Source organism: Fistularia commersonii, chromosome 10 (assembly GCF_037954325.1).
Source record: "Fistularia commersonii isolate RoL2024-O1a breed Wild chromosome 10, RoL_Fcom_v1.0, whole genome shotgun sequence".
NCBI classification, from domain to species: domain Eukaryota; kingdom Metazoa; phylum Chordata; class Actinopteri; order Syngnathiformes; family Fistulariidae; genus Fistularia; species Fistularia commersonii.
In genome coordinates, this window is record NC_141293.1 from 16,980,969 (window position 1) to 17,007,023 (window position 26,055).

The following is a 26,055-nucleotide window of genomic DNA, read 5'->3' on the forward strand; positions in this document are numbered from 1 at the left end:
TCAGCAATATAATGTCAAGAGCATCTTTACCAGCTGCATCACCGTACGGTACCGCAGCACCTTTGCTCTGGACCCCAAAAACAGATGCAGAGAGAGCGTTGGGTTTTGCTGATCTTATACCAATTACAGAGTCCACAGGAGAGCTGCCTCCATCACCAAGGACCAGACCCAGCTCCAACACAGACGTTCACATGCCTACCCTCTGGCCAGAATGGGAAATGTAGGACATGACTAAAGAACTCATTCCACCCAACTGCCGTTAAGACTGCTGATCAATAACTATGCTCTACGTCAGAACAATGAGATGAGAACAACTTTATTTATCCCGAAGGAAATTGTTGTGCCAGAGTTTCAAGCAAAAACATAACAGTAATAGATAAGAGTAGGAAGGAGGGAGAATAAATACAATAAAATATAAATTGTCAAGGTTAATAAGAAGTAAATAGAAAAATAGAAGTAGAGAATTTAGGAAAAAGAGACACTAAGGTGAGGAGAAACTCTGGAAATTAAGAAAATTAAGAAATTAAGATGCTCTTGATTGTTCACGTCTTTGCACCTTAGATTCAGCACACACAGCCCTGTACTCAAATATTATTTTTACTGAACTGTTTATTTAACTGTCTGCATCCAAGATGCACCTGAATTCAAGTTTTCTCACTCAAAGTTCCACTCAACTTTCAAGCTGTCAATCTGCACCATCTCAAGTTGCACAATCTGCTAATACTTTTTCCATGTCTGTGCAGTTTACATTTCCCTGCACTGTTTACATTTGGCTGCAACAATATATTTCTTATTTATTACTACCTATTTGGCTTCACTGTAGGCAGCAAAATAAGATATTCATTGTACAGGGAAACAAAACCGTGCATATGACGATAAACATTTTGAATCGTCTATGTACTGCATCTACAATTATAGACACAGGACTATTTACAAAGCAGAACAGCATATTTTATTGAATGAATATTTGTAAAGCTTATTTTGCAGGGTGATGAGAGAAAATGTTATCATTACCAAGACATTGAGTCTAACGTTTACCTTAAATGAGTTAAAATAGGTTTCTTGAAGGATTATAATATTGCCACTCTCAATGCTCACTTAATTTTAGCGACGAAATTCTCGCCTTTCTTGATGGAAGCCTTTAGCTCATCCATGGCATCAATTACCAGCTTCTCCTCAAAGTCAGACAGCTTGCCCAGCCCAAGGTTCTGCTCAATGCCATTCCTCCCCAGGAGGAGAGGAGTAGAGAAGTACTTACACTCCGTCACATCAGACCTTACGTAGGCACAGTCAATAACACCCTTATCTCCATTCATTGCATTTAGGATGGAGAAGATGAAGCGGGCACCAGCATATGCCAATGATAGTGCAGCAGTTTCCATTCCACCCTTGGCCATTAGCACCTCTTTGCTGGCCTCCTGGATCCTACCAGTTAGCAAAGAGAGCTGTTCATCAGAGAAAACTACTTTGGGAAAGCACTGAGAGATCAGGGGAATGATGGTCTTCCCAGCATGGCCTCCAATAACCGGTACATTGACATGAGCCGGATCAAGACGTTTGAGCTCTGCCACAAAGGTGTTTGCTCTGACAATGTCCACGGTTGTAATCCCAAACATTTTGTTGGGGTTGTACACGCCATGTCTCTTCATGATCTCTGATGCAATAGGGATGGTTGAGTTGACAGGGCTGGCGATGATGCAGATGATAGATTCTGGGCAGATACGGGCACAGGCATCCGTCAATGTAGCAACAATGGTAGCATTCGTGTTGAACAGGTCATCATCAGACGTGCCAGGTTTTCTGGGCAAACCAGCAGGTATAACAACAATGTTGCTGCCTTGAAGAGCGGCATCAAGCTGGTCAGGACCCATGTGGCCAGTAATGTGGCTACTTATCCCCGTGTGGCTGAGCTCTAAAGCAAACCCAGGGGTGTGCTCAATGTCATACAGAGAAAGGCGATTCACCAGGGGATTGTTCTTGAGCAATAATGACAGTGGTAGGCCTATGCCACCTGATGCCCCCAGCACTGTCACTTTTATATTATCCTGCGACCAGTTGTTCCAGCTTTGGGCATCAGGATGCTGCATCTCTGGATAAATGCTGAAATCCAGGAAATTACAGCTGGGTAAGAGAGAGATGGGTTTGGCCTTGGTGGAACGACCTCATACATAAGTTGACTGGAAGCAAACCGGCATTTCTGACCAACTTCATCAAGTGTGTTGATGTTAGTGTTCATAACAAGACAGACAGGGAATATAGATACAACCTGCCCATTATAGTACTCCAAATATCCAAAAGCAGCAAATTTACACATGTCTATTCTGAAATACCACAGTATTAATTTTCACTTGATAGCTCAAACTGTTATGTTAACATCACAGCATCGGTGCCACATACTACCTATAAAGATCCATGAGATAACGGAAGACTACTCATCAACTACTCATTGGCTTGTGCCCATTCACAGTGACGTCACAGAAAGTTTCAACATTACATGAATCAAAAAGGCAATAAGCTCATACAAGAAAACCGGACTAAACAGTCGATCAACAACACAGTAGGGCCAGGAGAAAGACAAGGGGCTTAGTATATTTAGCATAACAATAGCATAACACAATTAAAAGAACATTATATATCATCGTATTTGTCTATATTCCAGTATATTTCACTACGTGAAAGTAAATTTCAAATAAGTGATATCCAAGGAATGTTTTTTTTTGTATCCTGAATCCAACATGGGTACCCTTTGGAAAATACAGCCAAAAGTGACAAGTAATATAAATAATTTTCATGTTAGGTAACATCTGCACCAATTTTATTTTTTTTCTCCTGATGTTAATATTACTGAAATTAATGTAACATTATGACTTTTCTGGACATCTAATTGTACAGTACAAATGCAATGACTAGTTTTGTAAGATTTTATTTTGCCTGTTTTTTCTTTGTGCTAAATGTTGACAAGTACTATAGCAATATTCAAAAGAAAATACATAACCCAATTTAAGTATCTTTTCTGATCTGTGTATTCTAAAAGTGCTGCTTCTCCTACTCCTGTGCATTGAGTAGGAAAGGGAGAGCCTGTCACAATCTTAATTAATCGAAATTCCTAATCCTAGCGCCATACTGAACACTATAATTTGTGGTAATGGGGACTTCAGTATGCTTCAACAAATATGCTATGGTTGTTCTTTTTCTAGTTAGAGCAGAATTTAATGACTATGGTGGCTACCAAAGTTTTTTTAATTTTCCCTGACAGAATGTTCAGACACATATATGAAACTAAACCACTCACCAGTTCTATACCTATTGACAGAGAGACTTTTTGAGAATCGGAAGCAAAAGCAATGATGAGTCCTTAGCAATTTGCAAGAGTGTATAATTAAAAAGTTGATTTTCTTCACTCACCTACCTGAAAAACAACTGCAACCTGATGTCCATCCATTCAAGGATAGACACGTTTTGTGATCAGGGTCACAGATCTCACTAATGTAGGAGTAAGACTATGTATGCCATCCACAGATGGCTTGAGAATTCGCTGTCCTCTATATGTATGTTTAAAAGTAATATCATAAATAAACATGAATCTGTTGTTTACCTTAATAGCGAAGGATGGTATACAAAATAGCAGGTATGTATTTTCATGGCAGTGACACTTATAAGTCATCAGTAATTTTTGTTTCCATATTTAATTTTTTTTTTTTAGATGTCCATTTGTACCAGCTTGCAGATATTATTATGCATCTTACAGGCAATGTTGATATTGGCATTAGTATCAGTTGAAGAGAATCTTCAAGGTGTGGATTCTTGAATTTTCATGACTAATGTAATGCCGCTAATTTATATATATTTTATTAATCTTTTAAAAGTGTACACAATATCCTTAAAACAAGGAACAAGTATCATATCACACCAAATGTAAACATGAGGATCACTGTGCCACAACATTGAGCACATACATAATTCAGAATAAAGAGACATTTTAAATAGTATTCAATATTATGTATTGAAAAGCAACTGTAATTTATGGAGGGATGATGTGTGCAGGGGAAAGAGTAGTTTGCTCAAAAGAGGGACACTCAAACGGTTTAATTTTAAGTATCTAAACCAAAGCAATAACATTTTTTTGAATTTTTTATTAATCCCTTGCAGGAAATTTCTTTACGCATTGAACTCACCACAGATGAACCATGAGCAGTTGGTAGCCACTTAGCGGTGCAAGGGGAGCAGTTAGGGGGTTCAGTATCCTGCTCGACAACACTTTGACAGGCTAGTAGGAAGGCCAGAATCGAACCAGGAATGTCCGGTTCCAAGGACGACCGTTCTAAGCCCCCTGAGTCGCGCCGCCCCTTATGATGTAAATCACTTATTTATACAGCTATGTGGTCTGGTCAAGGACAGGGCATGAGGTTGTCATTGCTACTAGTGTAATGAATCATGAATTATTCATTATAGTCATTAAATCCAAAACAATGGCCTTGGTATCAAGTCATGGGTGTGTTGTATTGGACACCCCTGGATTTAAGTGGTTAACATTCGTAATTCTATAAATAATACCTATTTTTCAGTTTTCTATTCACTATTCTATTGGATTTCTATTCACTTCACAACTTAATAGTTTGTTTTCATTTTTAAATCCAAATTCACCAAATAATACCAATATCTGACTCTGATACTTTATGGATTGTGCATTCACTGTAGAGACCTCACAGAACAATAGATCAGCGTCCTCGTACCGGCCACCCCATCAAATGTTAACCTTTACAGATTCTCATTTTATATTGTACTGGTGTGGCAGGTAAGGGTGCTAATTAGTTTCACCTTATGTGCAGTAAATCATTTCATCTAAATGTTTGCCTCAAAAAACGATTTTCATCTATGTCTATGAAAATCATTTTTTCACTTTAGCATCATCTATTGAAAAAGAGTAAAAGATGTATTGGGAAACACCTTCTGCCATATCACCAAGAAATAACCAAAATGAACAATGATTGGGGATTTTTATTCTCAACTGACCCATGAAGGGCATCATGGGTCAGCGGAAACTTGAGTAGCATTTCCCTAAGAAAATAGCAATGGCTTAATCACCCAATCAATGCTAAAAGACAGCAAGAAGGAGGGTCACGCCTCAGGAGAACCTGCAGCATTCAAATATGCAGCCACACAAGCAATAACATTAGTTAGTACTGGCCCCCAAAGCAATAGGCAACTTGTAACCTGTCTGCTGTTCACTTTATGGAAATTAGGTCTGATTGCTTTCAGATAACAATTAAGACCTTCAGATCTGAAATCTTCTTGCACAGCAATGTTTCAACATTTTCACATTTGCAATGTAAATATTTCCCTGCTATACTCCCCTTTTCCAAAAAATGAGATAACAAAAGCACTTCTTATTTTGGCTGCTCCCTTCAGGGGTAGCAAATCAACTTCCTTCAACAAACCATATTCTCTGTATCCTCTTCTTTCACACCAGCTAACTTCATGTCTTCTTTCACTACATCCATAAATCTTTTCTTCGGTCTTCCTCCAGGCCTCCTCCCTGGCAGAGCCAACATCAATATCCTTCTACCAATATATTCACTATCCCTCCACTATATAAGCTCTCTGAGGTTACCTCCTATTCTCCCTATATTCTAGTCACTCGCAAATAAAATCTTAACATCTTCAACTCTGCTACCTTCAGCTCTCCTTCCTGTCTTTTTGTCGCACCACTTTCTGGACACCTTTAATTTTATAATGGCCACCTTCTTTATCTCCACTCTCAGCCTTCATGCCCCTCCTTTCCAGAGGCATTCTTCCACCTCTCGAGATTTTTGTCCAACTGAACCCTGCCCTCACTACAAATCACAATGTCATCTGCAAATATCACAGTCCATAAAAATTCCTGTCTAGCCTCATCTGCCAGCCTGTCCATCACCGCTGCAAACCAGAACGGGCTCAGAGCTGATTCCGCCTCCACCTTGAACTTCTTTGTCACACCTACAGCGAACCTTAACCACTGCCTCACAGCTCTCATACATGGCCTGCACCAATCAAACATATTTTTCTGCCACTCAAGACTTCATTACACAGTACCATAGTTCCTCTCTCAGCACCCTATGGTTTGTTTCTTTTCCAGATCTTGAAAGGCACAGTGCGGCTCCCGCTAACCTTCTTGGTCATCCGTAAAATAAATACTGCATCTGTAGTGCTCTTTATAGGCTTGAAACCATCCTGCTGCTCACAAACAATCTTGAGTTCTTCAGATCTTTGACTACCTCGACCTCATTTGCAGGGCCCAGGGTTTCCAGTGCAGCTTGATCCTCTTTCTTCCGTAACAATGGACACAGCTCAAACATTTATGACCACTGCAATTATCCCTATTTTACCCTCTGTCAGCTTATCTCTCCACAATTTGTAACTAAGCCTTACATACTTAGGTACTTCCCATTAGACAAGGCACTTCAGTGCAAATTTGCAGTCATTCTTTAAGATGCCAGTGATATCTGCCTAATGTATAATTGCAATACAACTGGTCCTAAAGTTGGTGTTTTCCTAAATGGTATGGTTTATTATTCAAATTGACAGAGCAGAAAAAATGCGCAGCTCCAGGAACTTAAAACAGTCACATATGTGAGGACGGATTTTTTTCTTTTTTTGAGTAACAGACACACTTTATAAGAAATACAGTACAACACCTGAGCCATTCCAGTGTGGCTCAGTGTGTGAGAGCAGTCATCTTGGAAATGAAAGGTCATGGTTCAATTCCCAAGCTCCTCCCAAATTGTTGCTGAAAGGAAACTGAACTCCAAATTGCTCTCCAGATGCATCTCAGTGGCCGCCCACTGCTCCAAGGTTCGAGATGGGCTACTTGCTGAGGATCAACAATTTCCCGCCAGGAATAATAGCTTTCAATATGTGAAAATACGTGTTTTGCGTCCAATAAATAACACTGACATCTCCAATATAAGTTCTGACTTTTATGTTTGGAAGTAATTTCAAGTGAACAGCTGATATACAAACTATCTGCTGTACACCACATAATTTGCTGCAATCTCACATCTTGAGCAGATTAAATTTTACTGCATAAATTATTAATTCTCTACTGCTAATTTGTCTCTGTTGGTGTCAAAGTTGTTCCATAACAAAGATTTTTGGTAGAAAAAAACAGAAAAAAGATCTGCATAAACTGTGTCAATTTATAAAGAAAAAACTAGAAAGAGAAAAAAAATTAATTGAAACTGCATAATTCATAGGTTTGTAATATAATGATAAGTAGAATGTCATTGCCATATAATTTAGGCAAAACATGAGCATGAGGCAAAAAAAGCTCTTTAAGCTAAAGCATCAATAATAGATGAAAGAATGCATGAAAATCTAACTTAGCCCACATCATAGCAAGACAGAATATCTATTTAAAAAGAAAAGGTTCTGTTCAATTCTAAAAACAGTAGATGAGGACCTTCTCTTGTTGGCTACAATTGGCCTGACCTTGCTTTCCATTAGGGTTAAACATGATTAAGTCCAATATGCCCCGAATTATTTCTGTTAATTACGTGATAGACGGTAAAAATGTATAAACAATAACAGTTTCCATAACACTTCTCAAGGCCACTTGTGTGCCCCTTAGCAAATGCTTGGCAAATTTACAAACAAGGTCTGTTTTGCTGACTAAAAACAGCATATTTAATTTCTAAACTTCTTGAGGACATCCTTGCTGTACTTTAATGTTATTTCAATGCATGGCACAGTGCACACAGCCATTAAACAGCTGCAGAAAGATAAAAAGCAAACAATGCCACGCAAGCATAAAGTGCCTTTGTGCTCATATACTGCATTGATTTTCTATCACTTTCCACATACTAAGAAGACAGTAAACAAGCTATTCAAATTGCTGTTGGCACAGCAGGGGTGCATTTACCAGCTACCACTTGTGCTGCAATTGTGATAAAACTACACTGATGGCAAGAAATTACAAACAAAAACTTAGCAGAAGTCAATAAAGGACAGGAAAAAAAGTTTAATTGGGGTCCTGGAGATGGTTTTGAGTTGAGCACAAAATGGCATCACCTTTGAGTGGGCGCTTAATCTCTTCAATCACAGCTGCTGGTTGCTCTGCTATGCAATGGCCTTCATCTGAATCTTTCTTACCCATAGAGAAAAGAAAATTGCAGACGTAGGGAGTAGTCCACTAGGTCACCGAATATGAAAGTCAATTAGTGGAAGAGTAATTTTCGAAGTGAATTGATCTGCTTAAGAGCTTTCAGAGATTCATGGGAAGAACTTGTGACAGACTAGACATTCAAAGTGTAAAGTCAATAATAAATAATAAATAATGAGATATATAATCAGCTGGTAAAATCCCAAATGCTTTTTTTTTTCTTTAAGAGGTTACAAAGTTGATACTTCACGGATTGACCATTTTTACAGTGGTACTTCTGTACCACTCTTTCCTAACTGTTTTTCTTAAACTAAAATGTATACAAACCAAAACAAATGTTCCCAAAGAAACAATAGAAAATGGATTAGTTCCTCCCTGACCCCACTAATAGACTTACATTTTTAAAAATATTGCCTGCTCAGGATAGTCAACAAAACTTGTTTTCTTAATACATACTGCCTCTGCTTTGTAATACAGAGCATCAGCTCCCTTATTGGCTCTTCATTCTTCAATATGGCACAGAGCGCCTGTCTCACCATACAGTACAGTAGAGCGAGATCCAACAAAAAAGAATTCCTTTTCGATGTTTGACTACAATATCTTTCTTCACCTGTGTGGTTCTCACTAATTTAAAAAAAAGCACAAAAAACAGTAGAATTAAATACAAGGCCCAAAGAACTAATGCTGGGATTCTCATAATGCTATAGCACAGGCGGTGTGCAAAAGCATATCTCAGCCCACATTTAGCAGCCTGCTAGTTGTTGGACTTTTCAAAAAAAAAAAAAAAAAATGTATCAAATTATTATCAAAATGTTGTTCATGCACTTGCATTTTTTGTTCAGAAATGTAGGTATTTAAGGACTTTGAATATTAGGACAATGCCAGGAAAAGTTAAAGAACTGGTTGACTTGATGAGAAGAAGGAAGGTAGATATACTGTGTTAAAGACACCAGGTGGAGGCTACAAGGCTACAAGGTTAGGAGCAGGTCTACGTTGTTTTGTCATGGTATTGATACAAAGAGAAATTAGTAGAAGTTATTATGAAGGAGGATGTTGTTAGGAATGTTCTGGATGTAATAGTTTTTAAAAAAGTGTCCTAAGGATGAGTCAGAGGCTAGAAATTGATGGTGTGATACTCAATGTTGTGAGTGGCTATGCCCCACAGATGGCATGCGAGTTGGAAGAAAAAGAAAATCTGCAGTGAGTTAGTTGAAGTGATGCAGAACAACCCCACAGATGACAGAATAGTAATGGATGCAAACTTCAATGGACATGTTGGTGCAGGCAACTGAGGTGGGGAAGAGACTGTGAGAATTGGTACAAAAGGGACAGATGTTGGCAGATTTTCAAAAACGACGGAAATTACTGTCGTGAATACAGGAGAGACAGGAACATAGGGTAACAGGTGGGAGCACACAGGTACACCCATCTTGTACAGATGATGCAATTTAAAGGAGATCAGTGACAAAGTGCAAAGTAGCGGTAAGTGACAGTGTAGCCAGTGAAGTCTGCCTATTTTAATGAATAAGGGAGATGTGCAGAATTGCGGAAACTATAGTGCAGGGGTGGGCAAACTACGGCCCGCGGGCCACATCCAGCCCGTTGGCCTTTTTAATCCGGCCCGCCAAAGATTGGTACAGAATTCATACTTGATTTCAATGATTGGATCAATGAATGTGGGAGCTCTTTCAGTTTTGGAGCTACTTGAGGACAGAATTTTCCCGAGCTGAATGACACAGATTGGCTTTTTGCTTTAGCCTTTTCTGTGGACATGAGCTAGACGTGAAGCTACAAGGGTAAAACTGGTTGGCGCACAAAATGCAAGCAACTTCTGAGCCTTCAAAACCAAGCTAGTTTTATTTTCAAAGCAAATGTCAGATGAGTCTGATATGTACTGTTATTTTTTTTTTTTTTTTAATATATATCGTTTCTTGTGGTGACCCAGCCAGTCTGTCAAATTTTACAAGTCAAATGCGGCCCCTGAGCTATAAAGTTTGCCCGCCCCTGCTATAGAGGAATACAGTTGATGAGCCATACAATTAAGTTATGGGAAAGAGTAGTGGAAACTAGACTGAGACCAGAGGGGAGCATTGTGACCAACAGCGTGTTTCATGTCCGGAAAGAGTACTACAGATATAGCGTTTGCTTTAAGAATGTTGATAGAGAAGTACAGACGGTTGGAGGGAGCTGCATAGTGCCTTTGCAAACAACAAAGCATACAACAGGTTGCCAAGAGAGTAACTACGGTACTGTGTGAGGAAGTCTGGAATGGCAGAGAAGTATGTTAGACTGGTGCCAGACTTGTGTCAGATCATGTGTCAGAAACAGTGGTGAGATGTGTATTGGGTGTGACAGAAGTTCAACGTTGAGGTGGAACCACATCAGGGATCAGCTCTGAGACCCTTTTTCTTTACATAAGTGATGGACAGGCTGACAGATGAGGTTAGACGGGAATCTTCGTGGACTATAATGTTTCCCGATGACATTGTGATCTGTTGCAAGAGCAGGGAGCAGGTGGAGGAAAATCTCAAGAGAAGGAGTTCTGCCCCGGAAAGGAGGGGAATGAAGAGTAGACACAACAAGAAATAATGAATGTGTGTGAATGACAGGGAACCAAGTGAAGGGTAGCCATGAGGCTACAGTGAATGGAGATAAAGAAGGTGGAGGATTTTGAGTGCTCATGGTCAACAGTCCAGAGCAATGGAGAGGTGAAAAAGAGGTGAAGAAATGCATTCAAGCAGGTTGGACGGCAGAGAGAACGGAATAAAAGGAAAGATGTACAAGGCAGCAGTGAGACCAGCAATGTTGTATTGTTTAGAGGCAGTGACAGAGAAGATTTATGGATGTAGTGAAAGAGGATATGAAATAAGTTAATTGGACAGAAGTGGGTAAATAATGTTAGACTAATAAAGCTAATTAGCTGTGGCGACCCCTGAAGGGAGCAGCTGAATGAAAAAAGGAAGAATGACTTGTTTATTCGTTGCTGGTTTGTGTCTTTATTTGTTTTGGGGGGTTGGGTTTCTGTTGAAAATGAAAACAAGCAACCTTTTACTATTTAAATGCTGGTCCAGTTTAAGCAAGAAGGAACCTGACCTTGGCTTTGTTTTTGTGTAGTTTTAGCAAGTATATTCAAGTGCTAAAAGCCTGACTGTAGGCCTACAGGTATACCAGGGGGAAGTATCTCAAATTAATCCTGAGTAGTTGTTTTTAAATGTAACAGATACTGGGAGGCATAAAAATAAACATTGAGGCACTATTCAAAGGATCCAAAAATGCCTGCTGGTTGGGCCTTGTACTGAGTAAAGCCAAGCCTTTCAACAATAACCTGTGAGGTTTATCTTCAGGCTGAGCAGAGCTGGTGCTAGATACTGCTTTCAGTTAATACAGGACTGTCTCAGAAAAATTGAATATTGTGATAAAGTTCTTTATCTTCTGTAATGCAATTACAAAAACAAAAATGACTTTTTCATGATATTCTAATACTTTGAGATAGGATTTTTGAGTTTTCTTAAGGTGTAAGCCATAATCAGCAATATTAAAATAATAAAAGACTTGTAGTATTTCAGTTGATTTGTAATGAAACCAGAATGTATGACATTTTAGTTTTTGTTATTGCATTACAGAAGATAAAGAACTTTATCACAATATTCTAATTTTCTGAGACAGTCCTGCACAGCATCTATGGCATGTTCCCTAACAGTCCTTTTTTATATGCTGAAAAAGTGAAATATTTGATTTTTGTATTTCCAAGGTCCAGTCACAAATGTCTTAAAATTGTCAAACAGTATGAATGGGTTAACCACATTTTGATTTTTCTGTGACACAATGAGGACAGATAATCTCAGAAAACGTTGAGAACTCTGCTCATCAGGAGAGGAATATAGCTCGTGTTTTGTTTAATTCTTCATTACACTAACTATCAAACTATCATAACTGTACCAAAGGCCTCATGTTTTGTACCGTTCTGAGTTGACTGAATGTTTCCCAGCTATTTAGGATGTTGATTCCTCCACTTTGCATTTTGTGTTAAAGATCCACAATGTTTTCCGAAGCAGACAGGAGGTACAAAGAAATCATTTTTCAAAAACGCAGGTGTAAACAAACTGTCTGCAAATCACAATCCTTTATTACTTCTAAAAAAGCAAGAGGCTCATCCTGCAAATTTTTCAAGGACAAACTTCTCAGTTACAGTGAAGGTGACTTTAGGATGGAGAGCAAGCAGACAGGTGGGAGGAGAGCCAAATTATGAAGACAGAGATCAGCACATCTATCACTGTCACTATGTTAACTTAAAGTTGCTTGGAAAATCAGTGTTAGTACTCTCTTAAGACTTCAAGGACACTCATCCGATGGACAGTGGAGGTACGTACCCCAAGGCATAATTGTTGGCACCCCTCTGTCAGTGAAAGAAAACTCCACAATGGTCAATGAAATAACTTGAAACTGACAAAAGTAATAATAAATGAATATTCTCTGAAAATTCACCAATAAGAGTGTGTGGTTAGTGCGGTTTTCCAGCTGCACTTAGACAGAGTAGCGGGCCCTCCAGAGAGTGGTGGAAAAAGTACAGAGAAGCATCGGGACCGGTTTTCCAGGGATCAATAACATCCACACCTACCGCGGTCTGAAGCGAGTCCACACATCCTACGGTACCACTAACACCCTGCACGTAACCTCTTCCACTAGCTGCCCTCTGAGCACTTGAACCACCAGATTAGCCCGTAGCTTCCACCAACAGAAGTAAGGCTAATAAGTGATCACCCCCCCCCCCCCCCCGGGCCTCCAATACAGTTCCTGTGAACTATGTCTCAAAAATAAATCATCCAATAACTGGCAGGATAATGCCATACGCACTTTTTGTACTTTCTTTTTCTCTCACTTTATAGGTGTACAATGTCAGTGGGGGATCCTCCAAATGATACCTCCAACCGTGTGTTCTTTGACAATGACAAATAAAAGGATTGACTGATTGAGAATCAAACACTGCCTTTGAATTGTCGTTCATCGGAATAATTAAAAAAATGCTGGTACTCCTACAAAAGATTGAAAATAATTTGTCCATGGGTAATTGTTAAACTAATGTGTGTCATCTAATTTGCAGTCAGTCTATTTAAAGGGTGACAAGTAGTCACTGTGCTGTTTGGTGATATGGTATGAGCTCACTGAGCATGGACAGAAAGCAAAGAGGATTTGTCTCAGGAAATCAGAAAGAAAATTATCAACAAGCGTGCTAAAGGTGAAGGCTGTAAGACCATCTCCAACTGCACATGTTATTCAGATGTCTCGGGTCCACATGGCTGTAACCAACCTCCATGAACTTTGCTGCAAAAGCAAAATTTATGTTGAACTGAAGATAATAATAATGGATAATAAGAATGGTATCCCACACTTCATACTGACAGGCCACAAAGCCTCTGGGAGAATGTTAAAGGTTGTGCAACAAAATTTTAAGTTAAGAATATCATAATTTTAAGGATACCCTTCCTGTATATTAATAATATTCAAAATAGAAAAGCTGTACAATTGTATCCTACATGCTAATAATTACACTAAGCTTGTATAGGAAACATATTGTGATGCTAAATATTAGATTAGATTCCCAACAGTAAAATCCAGCACAAGACGGGACCTTTTCATATGCCTATGACTTGTATGCCTCACCTGATGTTTTTAAAGACTAGTCAGGACCAGGTCTGAGCTGAAATGAGTTCTTGAGTATAAGCCTGGGCAAAGTTACATTTTTCATATATTAGAATGAAGAGGCTGAAAACTCATACATGCTAAAGTGTTTTGAAACAGACTGTTAAAGTAGGGAGACACATACTGTAGAAAATGAGGAAATTACTTACTAGAAACACTCTGTATGCATTTTTCCTGGTGACAGAGCCCCAACATGGATCGGTGTCATTGTATTTCACACTCCCTGCTGTGCACGAGTGGTTTCCACTGGATGGGAACAAATATGAAGGAATTAATTAGTTCAAAGTTATTTAACTGGAAAATCATGAGCACCATTGCACTAAAATTCAACATAAAGCTCAATTTCTTCTTGTACTGTAAAAGTACAATTCCATCAGCTGAAGTCAAAGACGCCTCTACAGTAAGAATATAAATGATATCAGTGTAAGCCTGCAGTCTCTATCTGCTTAAAACAAAGCCGGCAGATAAACATAAGTAGCTTGGTAGCTTATATTTGGAAAGAAAATATTTGAGTCGAATAAATAATCTGCTGTAATAACTCAATTTGCTCAAAGTGAATAAAACACCAAAGGTTTGGGAAAAAAAAATCTATACAAATAAATAGTGGAAAGTTCTGTCAGGGTGAGTAGAGAAGGGAAATCTGTAAATACATACAATAGCACCCATCCAGTCTGGCCAACAGTCTCACAATAAGTATTTGCCTGGAAGGAAGTCAAAAACCGCTATAATGCCAGTGAGAGGTTAGCAGGCCTAAAGGCCTCTGTCAGCAAGGTTTTATTGTCTCGCTCTTCAGTTCATAAGGTGCAAAACCCATCAAAGTGTGAGGAAAGAGAAGCCAAGGAGACAAGGACAGATATGCTTCAGCGTGCCAAATATGCCTAGGTGATAAATGTTTAAATCTTCTCAGAGAGGGCTAAAATAAAGCTATGTGTATTTTTTATTTTATAATTAAACCAAATGAATAAAGTAACATTTAAAAATTGGTCTTACCAGGCTACTTCCATTAGAGAGATAGGCACGGCTGCTGCATAGATGGCCAGGTCTCCATACAGATAGACAATGATACAGATGTAGAACATATTGACACCGACTGAAAGACAAAAATAGATATTACTCTAGATGTGAATTAAACCAGCACATTTATAAAACTATTAAAGGCTAAAAGGTACTAAGCAAACACATTTGTCATCTTTATCAGCTGTCATCAACATATTCTTCAGGAAATGTGGTTGCCTGACGTTTTATGTCAGATTCTAGGAGTGTGGTGTCATTTCTATTGACATGTCATTGTCAGTCACATCACTGTCTAATTGCTCCAATGAAAAGAAGTGATTGTAGTAATTAGAAATTAATAACACCATGAATAAAAGTTTTCATTATCTTGCCCCAGCTGCCATCCTGATATAAATATCACCACCAGTAACTACATATCAATTTCACTGCTGAATTCTTGAAAGGGGGTTCAACCATTTAACAGGACCCCTCAGTTAATTGAGTATAACAGTAAACCCTTAGGTGACAAGGAAATGTAACATATTCTACTGGCAATCCTGTTTATTTTAATAATAGGATAAAATATGCACATATTCTATACAAACAGACCAAAAAATCTTGGGGTCAACAACAGGTGAACTAGGAAACTTCTTGCATGCGTACAGGGTGACGCTGTTATAGATTTAATATTGAGATTCATTGTTTTTCCACTATGACCAATCCATGTAATCAGGTTTGCATTTAAGTTATCTGTATTTGTATTTTTCTATCTTAAGACCTCCCATGCCAGAGTCCAACCTCCAACCAGTAAATCAATGAGCCCGTATTGTGTTTTACTTTAAAACTAAGCAGATGGTATGCTGCTAACTATGTTTTGACTTGTGTTCCACTCAATCTGCTGTCTTCTCAATCTCTACTAATGATTGCAAGTAGCCTTATAGCAACATGAGGTTTGTTTAACACAAAGTCTTAGAATGTGTGAGAGGGTTGTAAATGTAGCTGCTGGCAAACCAAATGGCATAGAAAGAAGCTTATTTTTAAAACAGAAAAATATGGTGGAAGAGGACAGATTGATATTAATTCTTTCTCAACAGCATTAACAATTTCACTGGTCTCTGCTTTTTGAAGATGATGTGGTCCTGTTGGCTTAATCTAACTGCGATTTCCAGCTCTAACTGGAGCAGTTCGCAGCCCAACGTGAAGCGTCTGGGATGTGAATCAGCACCTCGAAATCCAAGGACATGGCCCTTGGCCAGAAAAAGTAGCTTTCCCTCCAGGTAGGGAATAAGAGCCTAGCCAAAGTGGAAGAAAAGGGTTTTGTTCGCAAGAAAAGAGGGGTAGATCGACTGGCAGATCGGTCCAGCACCAGCAGTAATGCAGACTCTGCATTGGTCTATTGTCACGAGGTGTGGGTAGTCACTCGAACCAGATCAGGGACACAAGCAGTCAAAATGAGTAGGAATGAGAGTAAAACCAGAGAGGCAGTGGGGAAGACACAGGACATGCGTTTGAGGGAAGTGAAAAGTAAGATAAGATAAGCTTTAGTGATCCCTATAGGGGAAATTCCTTTGTCACAGAAGTGTAACAGTTATAATGTAAAAAAAAAAAAAAAAAAAAAAAAAAGGAAGAAATATGAATAGAAATATATAAGTATGAATAGAAAGGCAGAAGACAGACGACAGCAAGACAAACAAAATTAATTGATTAAAAAATAATAATAATAAATGACCAAAAAGACAGCAGACAACAACATCTTCAGTGATGACAGTGGGCAACGTCAAGGAGCAGTGAGGGTGAAAAATACACAACTAGAACTAAACAACAATAAAAATAAGAGAGACAAAAATAAAAAGTCATGAATAAAATAAATAAACCAAAATAGGTAGAATGTGTGTGGGCTGGGACAGGATAAGGATAAGAGAGATAGCAGAATTAGGACGTGACATGTATGGGTGAGGTAGTGAATGGGATAGGGTGGTGAGATTGTGGAACTGTGGATTGTGGCCAGTCAGAGTTGTGTGCCGTCCAGACTGCTTTTGTAAAGTCTGATGGCCGTGGGCACAAAAGAGCATCTGAAGCGTTCGGTTCTGCACCGGGTTGGGATGAACCCTTGGCTGAAAGAGCTGCACATCAGCCACAGCTCATCGTGCAGGGGGTGGGAAGGATTGAGTCTGGGCATCAACTGCTGCCCCTACAATCCAACCCCAGATAAGCAGTGGAAAACTGATAGATGATAACTTTATGGCAACTTTAAATATGGAAGGCAAAAATATCAACATACGTCAATACCAATCCACTTGTGGCTATAGAAAAAAAAAAAAAAGATTAATTAATTCTATTTTGCTGTGTTGGATTTAATGCAAATTCTTCAAATACCATGATTGAACACTGATGACAAAACCTGCTCAAATTCAGAAAACGATAAGAAGAGAGGAAGAACAGGAAGAACAGAAATTTTCCAGTAAATCAAAAGGGCATCCAGAATACCCACTACAGATGAAAAGAATAGAAGACGAGAATAATCTGTTTACACCTTTCATACATTGGTCATTTAGACAACCATGACATAAGAGCACTTCACAGCAGACCGATTACTGTCTGACTTGTTTCCTATATAATAATAGTAATAATATAAATATTCCTTTGGTACCCATTGAAATTTAGAATTTGAAGTCTCACACTACCCTGATATATCAAGTAATACTGAAATCTTAGGAGATTTCTAACTTTAAGACAAAGAAAATCAATTTCTGTTTGTGTTTTTGTGGCATTACTCTCAAACAAATAGGCAATTCTTGTAACCTCGGTGGTGTCTCTGATGGAACAACAGGACATTGGTGTCTCGTGGCAGACAACAGAAAAAGGACATGTTTACTGCTGCCAGTAAGCAAGAGATTTGCATGATCACAGGGGTGCAGGCCTTGCCGACGCTCTAACTAATATATCCAAATTAAGCAGAGCCACAGGCAAAATTGCTGCTAAATGGCTCTTCCGGCGGGAGCCCGGTCTCTTATATAGCTGTGAAATGCATTCCTGTCCGTCACCGCTTGGCTTCTCGCTGACTGTAAACCTGACTGCTTCTGCAGACCACTGCAAAAAGGATGTTGGTAAACTACTATCTAGTTAAGTGCAGGGACAGCAGCTATGGCCGGAAGGCTGATAGTACACACACAGACACATAAACAAAACAAATAAATTAACTATTTCACTATAAAGGAAGTTTACTTTTCCGTCTCACTCCTGTAAATCCAGCGATGCATATTATTGCAAATCACTAATTCGACTTGTGTTCACAAATGAAGAGAAAGGAGGCAAATTTTAGTGCATTAACTGTCCACACCAAGTAAAATTTGAGGAAAATTATACTTTAGACATTCTCAAACAATATCTAAATTAAGCTAGCCCCTGAGGAACCAACACTATGAATGTTGTAAATGTTGTAAAACCACCACCATGTGGTAAAGTATTTCTTCTTTTATTACTCTTTTCTTTTTCTTTTTAATCTAGGGGCTTGGAAAAGCTACAGTGACACACTTGAATGTTACTCTGCACAAACTGATGAGAGTTGAAATTGAGTAAACATTGCAATAACTGATCAGGACTTAAAACCATTTTACTCTAGATCACCTAACATAATTAGACTAACAAGCAATAGGACAAAGGAAAACACAATACGTTTTGAATATGTTGGGTTATTTTTAATAATTACATTTTGGCAAAAAAAATGAGTGATAACTGCAGTATGATACACATCACTGAACTTAAATTATTTTTGATAGAGATACTTCACCATGCTTATAATGCACCTGCCTAAACTGAACGCTTGTCTGTCACTGTCAGTTTTACCTTCAGAAAAAGAAAAGCATGTTCTAAATTGTTGCATCAGGTGACTGACTCAGCAACTGGACAATCATCGATAAACACAAGCGACTCAGTTGCACTGACTGCCAAACATGGCCATGTATTTCACTCAAAGTTAGAAAGGGGTTGACAAGATGCTTTCAGATCGTGAGCTATTTCTGTCCTTCACCCTGCTTTTCTCTTCTCTCTGTTCTCATAAAAATTCATCTAGGTTTTATATCCAAAAATTTAACTAAGGTTCTTTTTAATGTTTCAAATTAATCTCGATTCCCTGTTCTTTGTTCTTAACTCATCTGTTGGAAACTCTTTGTAGTGACAGACATGATGGCTTGTCCTCAGGAAAATGCTTTTTACTTGTGTGTATAGCACAGGATATGTGAGAGGGGTTTCTTTCTCCAGCAAGGAGAAATCATTTTCTTAATCCTAGCAATGTATCCTTACAAGACCAAAATGAATGATTTTGCAAGTTTTCTCTACAAAGGTATCACAACATGTCTTCCTCCTGCATTTAGACTTCAATGCATCTTGATTGCATTCAAACATGATGCATGGGCTCACTTAGTACATATTTACAGCCAGGTCTGGAAATTCTCTAAGTTATTGCTAAGGCTAGTTCAATACATCACACAGCTGATTTTAGCCAGCCGATGTCAAATATATCATACTGTAATGTACCAATTCCAAGGAGACAGCCACATGGACACCTTGTGTACAACAAAAGAGTTTCTCCCAGCCAAGTCTGGATTCTCTCTGACATTAAAACTGCATCCTGTGGAGTTTGTTGTCAGCCTGTTAAACGGGATTATGTTAAAATGAACTCTCATAACAACAATTATTTGTAATTAACATTGTAAGTGTCTTTGGTTTTGACCTTTCTGAAGAATCCAGTATCAGTCCACATTATGCAATAAAAGGACAACTGACAAATCGTATTTGTGTGTTGAGGTTACCACCTGGGTTTATCGTTAAATGGTTTTCTGATTGGGTGATTTGTTTAAAATTGCACCCAAAACAGATATAATCCAGACACAAGAAGGTGTCTAGGTAGTGGCTCACATGGGGGACCAAGCTGAAAATCAAAATGTGATGTTTGAACTTCTAAGTTGCACTAGATTTTAAATTAATCAAAACTTCTTAAGGCAGAAGAGTGACATTTAAGGAATACCTCAGAGCAATTTAATTACTGCCCCCAGATGAGTGTACTAAGATGGCTTAGGGTAAACAAAGAAAAAAAACAAAAACAGCTGCCATTTTAGTGGTGGCACTGCATGCAAATGAGAAGAATAGCTGAATTAAAATACCGAGGCATCTGGTCTCTAGCTTTAGTCTAAAATATATTTCTATCAACTTTCAAGTCATCAATGTGAAAGCAATGGTATATAATGTTCACCGATAAGCATCGACATTCCTTTCAGGATCGAGATGTCAGGTAGACACTCATGGCCTTCTTCCAAGTCGTGCTGCAGTGTCAAATCAGCTCAGCAGAAAGACACACACCCTCTAAAGTATCTTTTTCCACAACAGAAGCTTTAATTACCTGTAAAATGTCAGAGGAACAGGCTACTATGTTGGTTTAAACATCTTCTACCATCACTGCAGAGTGACCATCGCTGCACAGTGATAAATGTTTTTGAAGTCTTTCAGATTGTTTACACAAAATGATTGTGCTAATTTTACCTCAAAGCTTAATTTTGTTCCACTCAGCTTCCCTGCTGAATGTCTGACATCTGTCCTATGAAAATCCCATAATACCATGTAATTTAGAGGTTGCCTGAGTTGGTTTAGATTAAGCTGTCAATTCTAACAAACTGCACTGCAATTCTCTTGGTACAAGATTCTGATTTACAATTCTGTTATCCGGGCACAGGTTTCACAGAAGAATTAATCATTTCTGCTTAGTACTTGATTCAGGTGTTTTTATAAAAAATATTGTGAGGACAACCCCTGAAATGTAAATTGGAAGCAGTAACAGTCCTACATCAGATCTCCCAAGAACTGCCCTTGGAAATTTGCTTAGTTATTTAACTCCCCACAGCGGGCAGTGATTAGTCGCTTCCTAAGAAAAGGAGAGGGATAGTTTAGTATATATATAGTATATAGGATAGTAATATTCACAAAAAATAAAACAGAAATTAAGATAGAAAATGCCTGCCCATGCCTTCAAGTCAGTTTATGGATGATTATAAATTATTCAAAGGCTGAGTGTAAAACAAAGCATCTGCTGCTAATAGAGTGTGTCTGCTTAAAAGTGTTGCTCTCTGGATTTAATTTGCTGTTCACCAGTTATACACATATATGTTTACCACTAATACACAAGTATGTATATATTTAGTTATATATATATTTATATATAATATATATTATATATATTTATATTTAAATATATAAATATATATTATATTTAGTTTATATATATATAAACTATATATACGCACACACACATTTATATATAAATATACATATATATACACATACATACATATATATGCATATGTATGTGTGTGTATATATATATATATACATACACTCACAAATATATACACATACATATATATGTTTATATACAAACACACACACACACACACACACACACACACACACACACACACACACACACACACACACACACACACACACACACACACACACACACACACACACACACACACACACACACACACACACACACACACACACGTATGTATAAAAGCTAAGGAGCACATATTAAGTTATTTTATGTTCATGGTATTGATAGGAGAAATGGATTAGGAGTTATTTGGAAGGAGTATGTTAGGCATGTTCTGGGGTGAAAAGAGTATCAGAAAGAGTGATGCTGAATATCCCCAGAAGTGAAAGAGTGGTAACTGCACCTGACTTCAATGGTTTACAGGTTGGCGCTGGCAATAGTGGTGATGAAAAAATGATAAGACAGGTTTGGTATCAAGGTAAAAAGTGAAGGTAGAGCTTGCAAAGACCAAACAAAGGGCATATAAAGATGTTTGGTTGGAGACAGAAAATGTGTTGTCAGGTTGGCAAAACAGAGAGATGTTACGGACGTACAGCAGGTTTGAGTCATTAAGGAAAGAGAGAGTCATGGATTGACAGATTCCAGAGGAGTGATGGGAATATGGAGAGAGTACTCTGAAAAGCAAATGAATGAGGAAAATTAGTGAGAACTAAGAAGTGACCACAAGTTGCAGAGATAAGAAAAGTGATTAGGAGTGAGGAGGGCACTGAAGAGGATGAGGAGTGGAAAGGCCTGTTGACATAGTTGTAGAAGTATGAGAATGTCGAGTGGATACAGCCGTAGAGTTTCTGACTCGATTATTCAACAGACAGCCAGAGGAGTGGAGAAGCGTGAAGATGCCCGCTTTAATTAATATGGGAGATGTGCAGAATTGTGGTAACTATGGAGGAATAAAGTTGATGAACCATTCAATTAAGTTATGGGAAACGGTAGAGGAACCTAGACTGAGAGCAGAAGTCAGCATTTGTGACCAGCAGTATGGTTTCATGTCAAGAAACAGTACTACAGATGCCGTATTTGCTTTAAGGATGTTGAGAAGGACAGAGAGATTCAAAGGGAGCTGAATTGTACCTTTGTAGATTTATAAAGCATAGACGGGATGCCGAGAGAGGAACTGTGGTACTGTATGAGGAAGAGGCAGAAAAGTATGTTAGAATGGTGTAAGACATGTATGGGATGTGTGATAGTTATGAGGTGTGCTACAGGCGTGACATTAGATCAAGGTGGAGGTGGGACTGTATCAGGTCCCCTCTTGTTTGCATAGGTGATGGACAGGCTGATAGATCAGGCAAGACAGAAGAAGTGTCAGCGGTAGCGGCTCAACAATGTGAGGACGGACGGACACACACAAATCAGTCTCGGAAAAAAAAGTAATAATTGACCTCTATTAATCTACCGACACTTGTCCAGGGCCACATGAGGCAGTAACCTAAGTAGAGGCACAGACTTCCATCTCCCCAGCCACATGGTCCAGCTCACTGGGGGAATGCCATGGCATTCTCGGGCCAGCAGAAAGACAGAGTCCCTCCGTCCAGAGTTTCTTGGGTCTTCAGTGCCCGGAGCAGCTCACCAGGGAAGCTTCCAGGAGTAATCCTGACCGGATGCTTGAGCCATTTCATCTGGCTCCTCTGATTATATAAATTCTATCCCTCTAACTCTAGGGGACAGGCCGCACAACCTGCGGTGGAAATTCATTTGGGCTGCTTGTATCTGTGATTTTGTTATTTCAGTCACTACCCATAGCTTGTAACCGTAAGTGAGGGTACAAACATAGAGTGACCAATAAATTGTGAGCCTCACCTTTTGGCTCAGCTCCTTCTTTACTGCGACTGATGCCAAGTCCACATTACTGATGCTAGACCTAGCAGCCGGTTGATCTTTTGCTCCATTTTTTCCCCTCTCATGAAACAGGACACCGAGGCACTTGACCACGCTTGGAGCAGGGCCTCATCCCCGACCAGCAGATGGAACTCCACCTTTTCACGGCTGAGGACCCTGGTCTCAGATTTGGAGATGCTGATTTTCATCCCAACCGCTTCACATTCAAAAAGCTCCACTAAGAGCTGGAGATCATGGTCAGATGAAGCCAACAGAACCGTATCATCTTCAAAAAGCAGAGACCCAATTCTGAAGCCGCCAAACTGGATCCTCCCAACACCCTGTCGGTGCTTAGAAATTCTGTCTATAAATGCTGTAATTTCTATTGACCTCCAAGTGAAGAAAGATTCGAAAAAGCCAAAGTGGGAGCACACCAGCCTCTGCTTGGAGGCTGTGAGCCGAAGGAAGGTGAGACCTCTCTGCTCCAGCAGACATTATACAGGTAGAGCTATGGCACGGGTGGAAATGATGGCAGCACAACTCTCAGGCATGGAAGATCAACTAAGAACCAAAAATTAACAAAAAAAAAAAAAAAAGGACCCCTGGTGGTTAAAACAATGTGGGGTATATTTGCTTGGCGCATACAAAAACTCAGAGGAATGTTTCCAGAACCTTATTATATCCATACCAAAATGAATAAGGGCAGTTTTGAAGGTATAAAGGGGCACAACGTAGTACTAACAAATTTCATAAAACGCCTGGTGTGTGTGTGTGTGTGTGTATATATGTGTCGCCACATGCTTTTGATACTGAAAAAAACTCCAGAGTATTCATGCTAACACACGGCAGTTCAGTAAATACTGAAAATTCAGTCAGAACTAAAGGGTTTGATTGGTCCCTCAAATGAAAGGTAAAGAAACAATTGAAAATAAACTAAAGAAACCCAGTTCTAAGACAAAATAATAGTATATGATGATTAAAAATGGCCTGGATGAGGGAGAAACTTGAGAAATATATTTCATGGTGGTCAAGAAAAAAAACACTTATTTTAGCAGGATTTTAACTTACATTTTTGCAGTCTCATCAAACTTTAACATTTGTATCTTGAAGTTTGATGATATAAACAAAACCTCAGGTTTCAAAACTTTAAAACGACACCTTACCTTATGCATTACAGTGAATAATTTGTGCTTGGAAAGTGGGTTTTATGCAAATTCAAGAGCAGAACATTGGAAATGTTTTGCCCCTCCCTTTGTTCGCCATGTGCTGGATCCACAGTCTAATTCATTTCTGATTAGTGCCACTGGTTAGCTTCACAGTAGCATGAGGAAAGTGAGGAGGAGAGAAAACTAATTTCCTTACAACCACTCAATAGCTGCAAATGTCTGACCTGAACCCTTTAAAGCCTGGGAAAGATTTTTTTCCATTTTTAAGTGTTCCACCCTTAACAGGCAGGAGGATAGAGGTGAGTGATGGGCAGCAGTGTGTACAGGACTCAACAGCCTGCAACCAAGTGTGGGTGAACCTTGGGTGTGTGTGCCTCGTGCACCACCTGGTGGTGCAGAGATGAATCAACATAATCCATCAGCAAAAATGACGACCTGAGAACCTTGGCATTTTTGTTTGAATTTTTTTTTTTTTTTTTTTTTGCTGACCCAAAAATACTACAGAATGACAGGTTGGGCAATCCGGACTTGTCAGTCTCAGCTCGCAGAGGAACTGGTCAACGGTTTCAGCAGAGAAGAATAAGGAGGAAAGGGCACTGCCCAATATCCACAGCATGAAAGGCAAATGTTTTTTTTTGCTCAAGGAGAGAAAGGTCCTTCTAATTCAATCAAGTTGGCAAAGGGATCATTAGCTCCCGAATCAATCAGGTAGCAGCCTTCTCAATTTGGCACCAGTATAGGGCATACCTCCCCCGCATATGAATACACGTGCACACATGCGCACGCGTACATGAAAAGTGGTGAGATTAGCAACCTCGATAGGGTCTCCGACATTAATTACATCCAGAGGCAATTTAAAAATCACATCCAATTACAGGAACACGCCTTTGTAAAGTGAATTCAGGATCCAGGGCAGGTGTAAAAAAAAAAAAAAAAAAATCCTTTCTGATTTCTCAACAACCTTCAGCAAACCTCCATAAATGTTACACAAGGATAATGATACTGTTGTCTGCTATTCAAAGAGTAATGGGCTGTGAGGCAGGAGCATTATTACCTTTGTTGAAGAACATGGAGGCCATTTGACCCATCTCTACCCGCTCCACTATGTCAAAGTGATCCGTATGACCTCCGGATCTTTCTGAAAACATCAACATTGTAAGTTATAAGACGTTACCATATCATTATTATTGAAACAGTCACTGTTATCAACATTATTGCCATTGCCATTATGACTTTCAGCCCCCTTTTTTCTTTGATGTCTCAATTTTGCATTTATTTTCCACAAATGTTTGAGACCTTGTGCGGTCTTGATGTTGTTGTCTGGAATATTTTTAAGATACAACCTAAAAAATATTAAAGGTGAAACTGGGTGATGACACACGCACACACATTATTCACAAAAAAATCTACAATAACCACTACCATTCAGTATCCGTGATGCAGCCTAGCAAAATGCCTGTAAATGTGTAAATATGAGAAGCAACGTGGCTTAAACTACAAATCAACTTGGCTTCAGGCAGAAAGAAAACGATGATAATAATGTTGATGCCCCTGCAATCCATCAGATTCTTTAATTAGACTAGAGAAGTCATTCAGTTTGGCTGGAGCCTTTCTGTGTGGAGTTTGCCTGTTCTTCCCATGTCTCTTTTTCCAGGTTCTCCGGTTTTCTTCCAAAGTCCCAAATTATGCAGTAGGTTAACTGAAGACTCGTAATTGCTCAAATGTGTGAATGATAGAGTGAATGGTTGAATGTCTCTATGTGTGGCACAACTCCAAGGTGTTCCCTGCTTCTCTCACAATAACAGCTGGGATAGGCTCCCGTCCACTGCAACCCTGACCGCAGGATAAACGCT

At 39.0% G+C, this 26,055-nt stretch overlaps 1 protein-coding gene and 1 pseudogene across 4 annotated transcripts in view; both read right to left on the minus strand.

The window, feature by feature from the left end:
• Positions 1-26,055, minus strand: part of slc38a12 (solute carrier family 38 member 12) — a 49,884-nt gene that overhangs the window by 16,176 nt on the left and 7,653 nt on the right. For 3 of the 4 annotated variants that reach the window (XM_086154080.1, XM_086154076.1, XM_086154077.1), the window contains 3 exons: positions 25,257-25,340; positions 14,828-14,927; positions 13,987-14,083 (listed from right to left, as the gene is read on the minus strand). In XM_086154080.1, the coding sequence (XP_086010206.1) occupies positions 13,987-14,083; positions 14,828-14,927; positions 25,257-25,340 (281 nt within the window). The remainder of the gene's footprint in view (positions 1-13,986; positions 14,084-14,827; positions 14,928-25,256; positions 25,341-26,055) is intronic. The other variant, XM_086154081.1, reaches the window with a different exon arrangement.
• On the minus strand, positions 1,095-6,335 carry LOC147230632 (malate dehydrogenase, mitochondrial pseudogene; annotated as a pseudogene).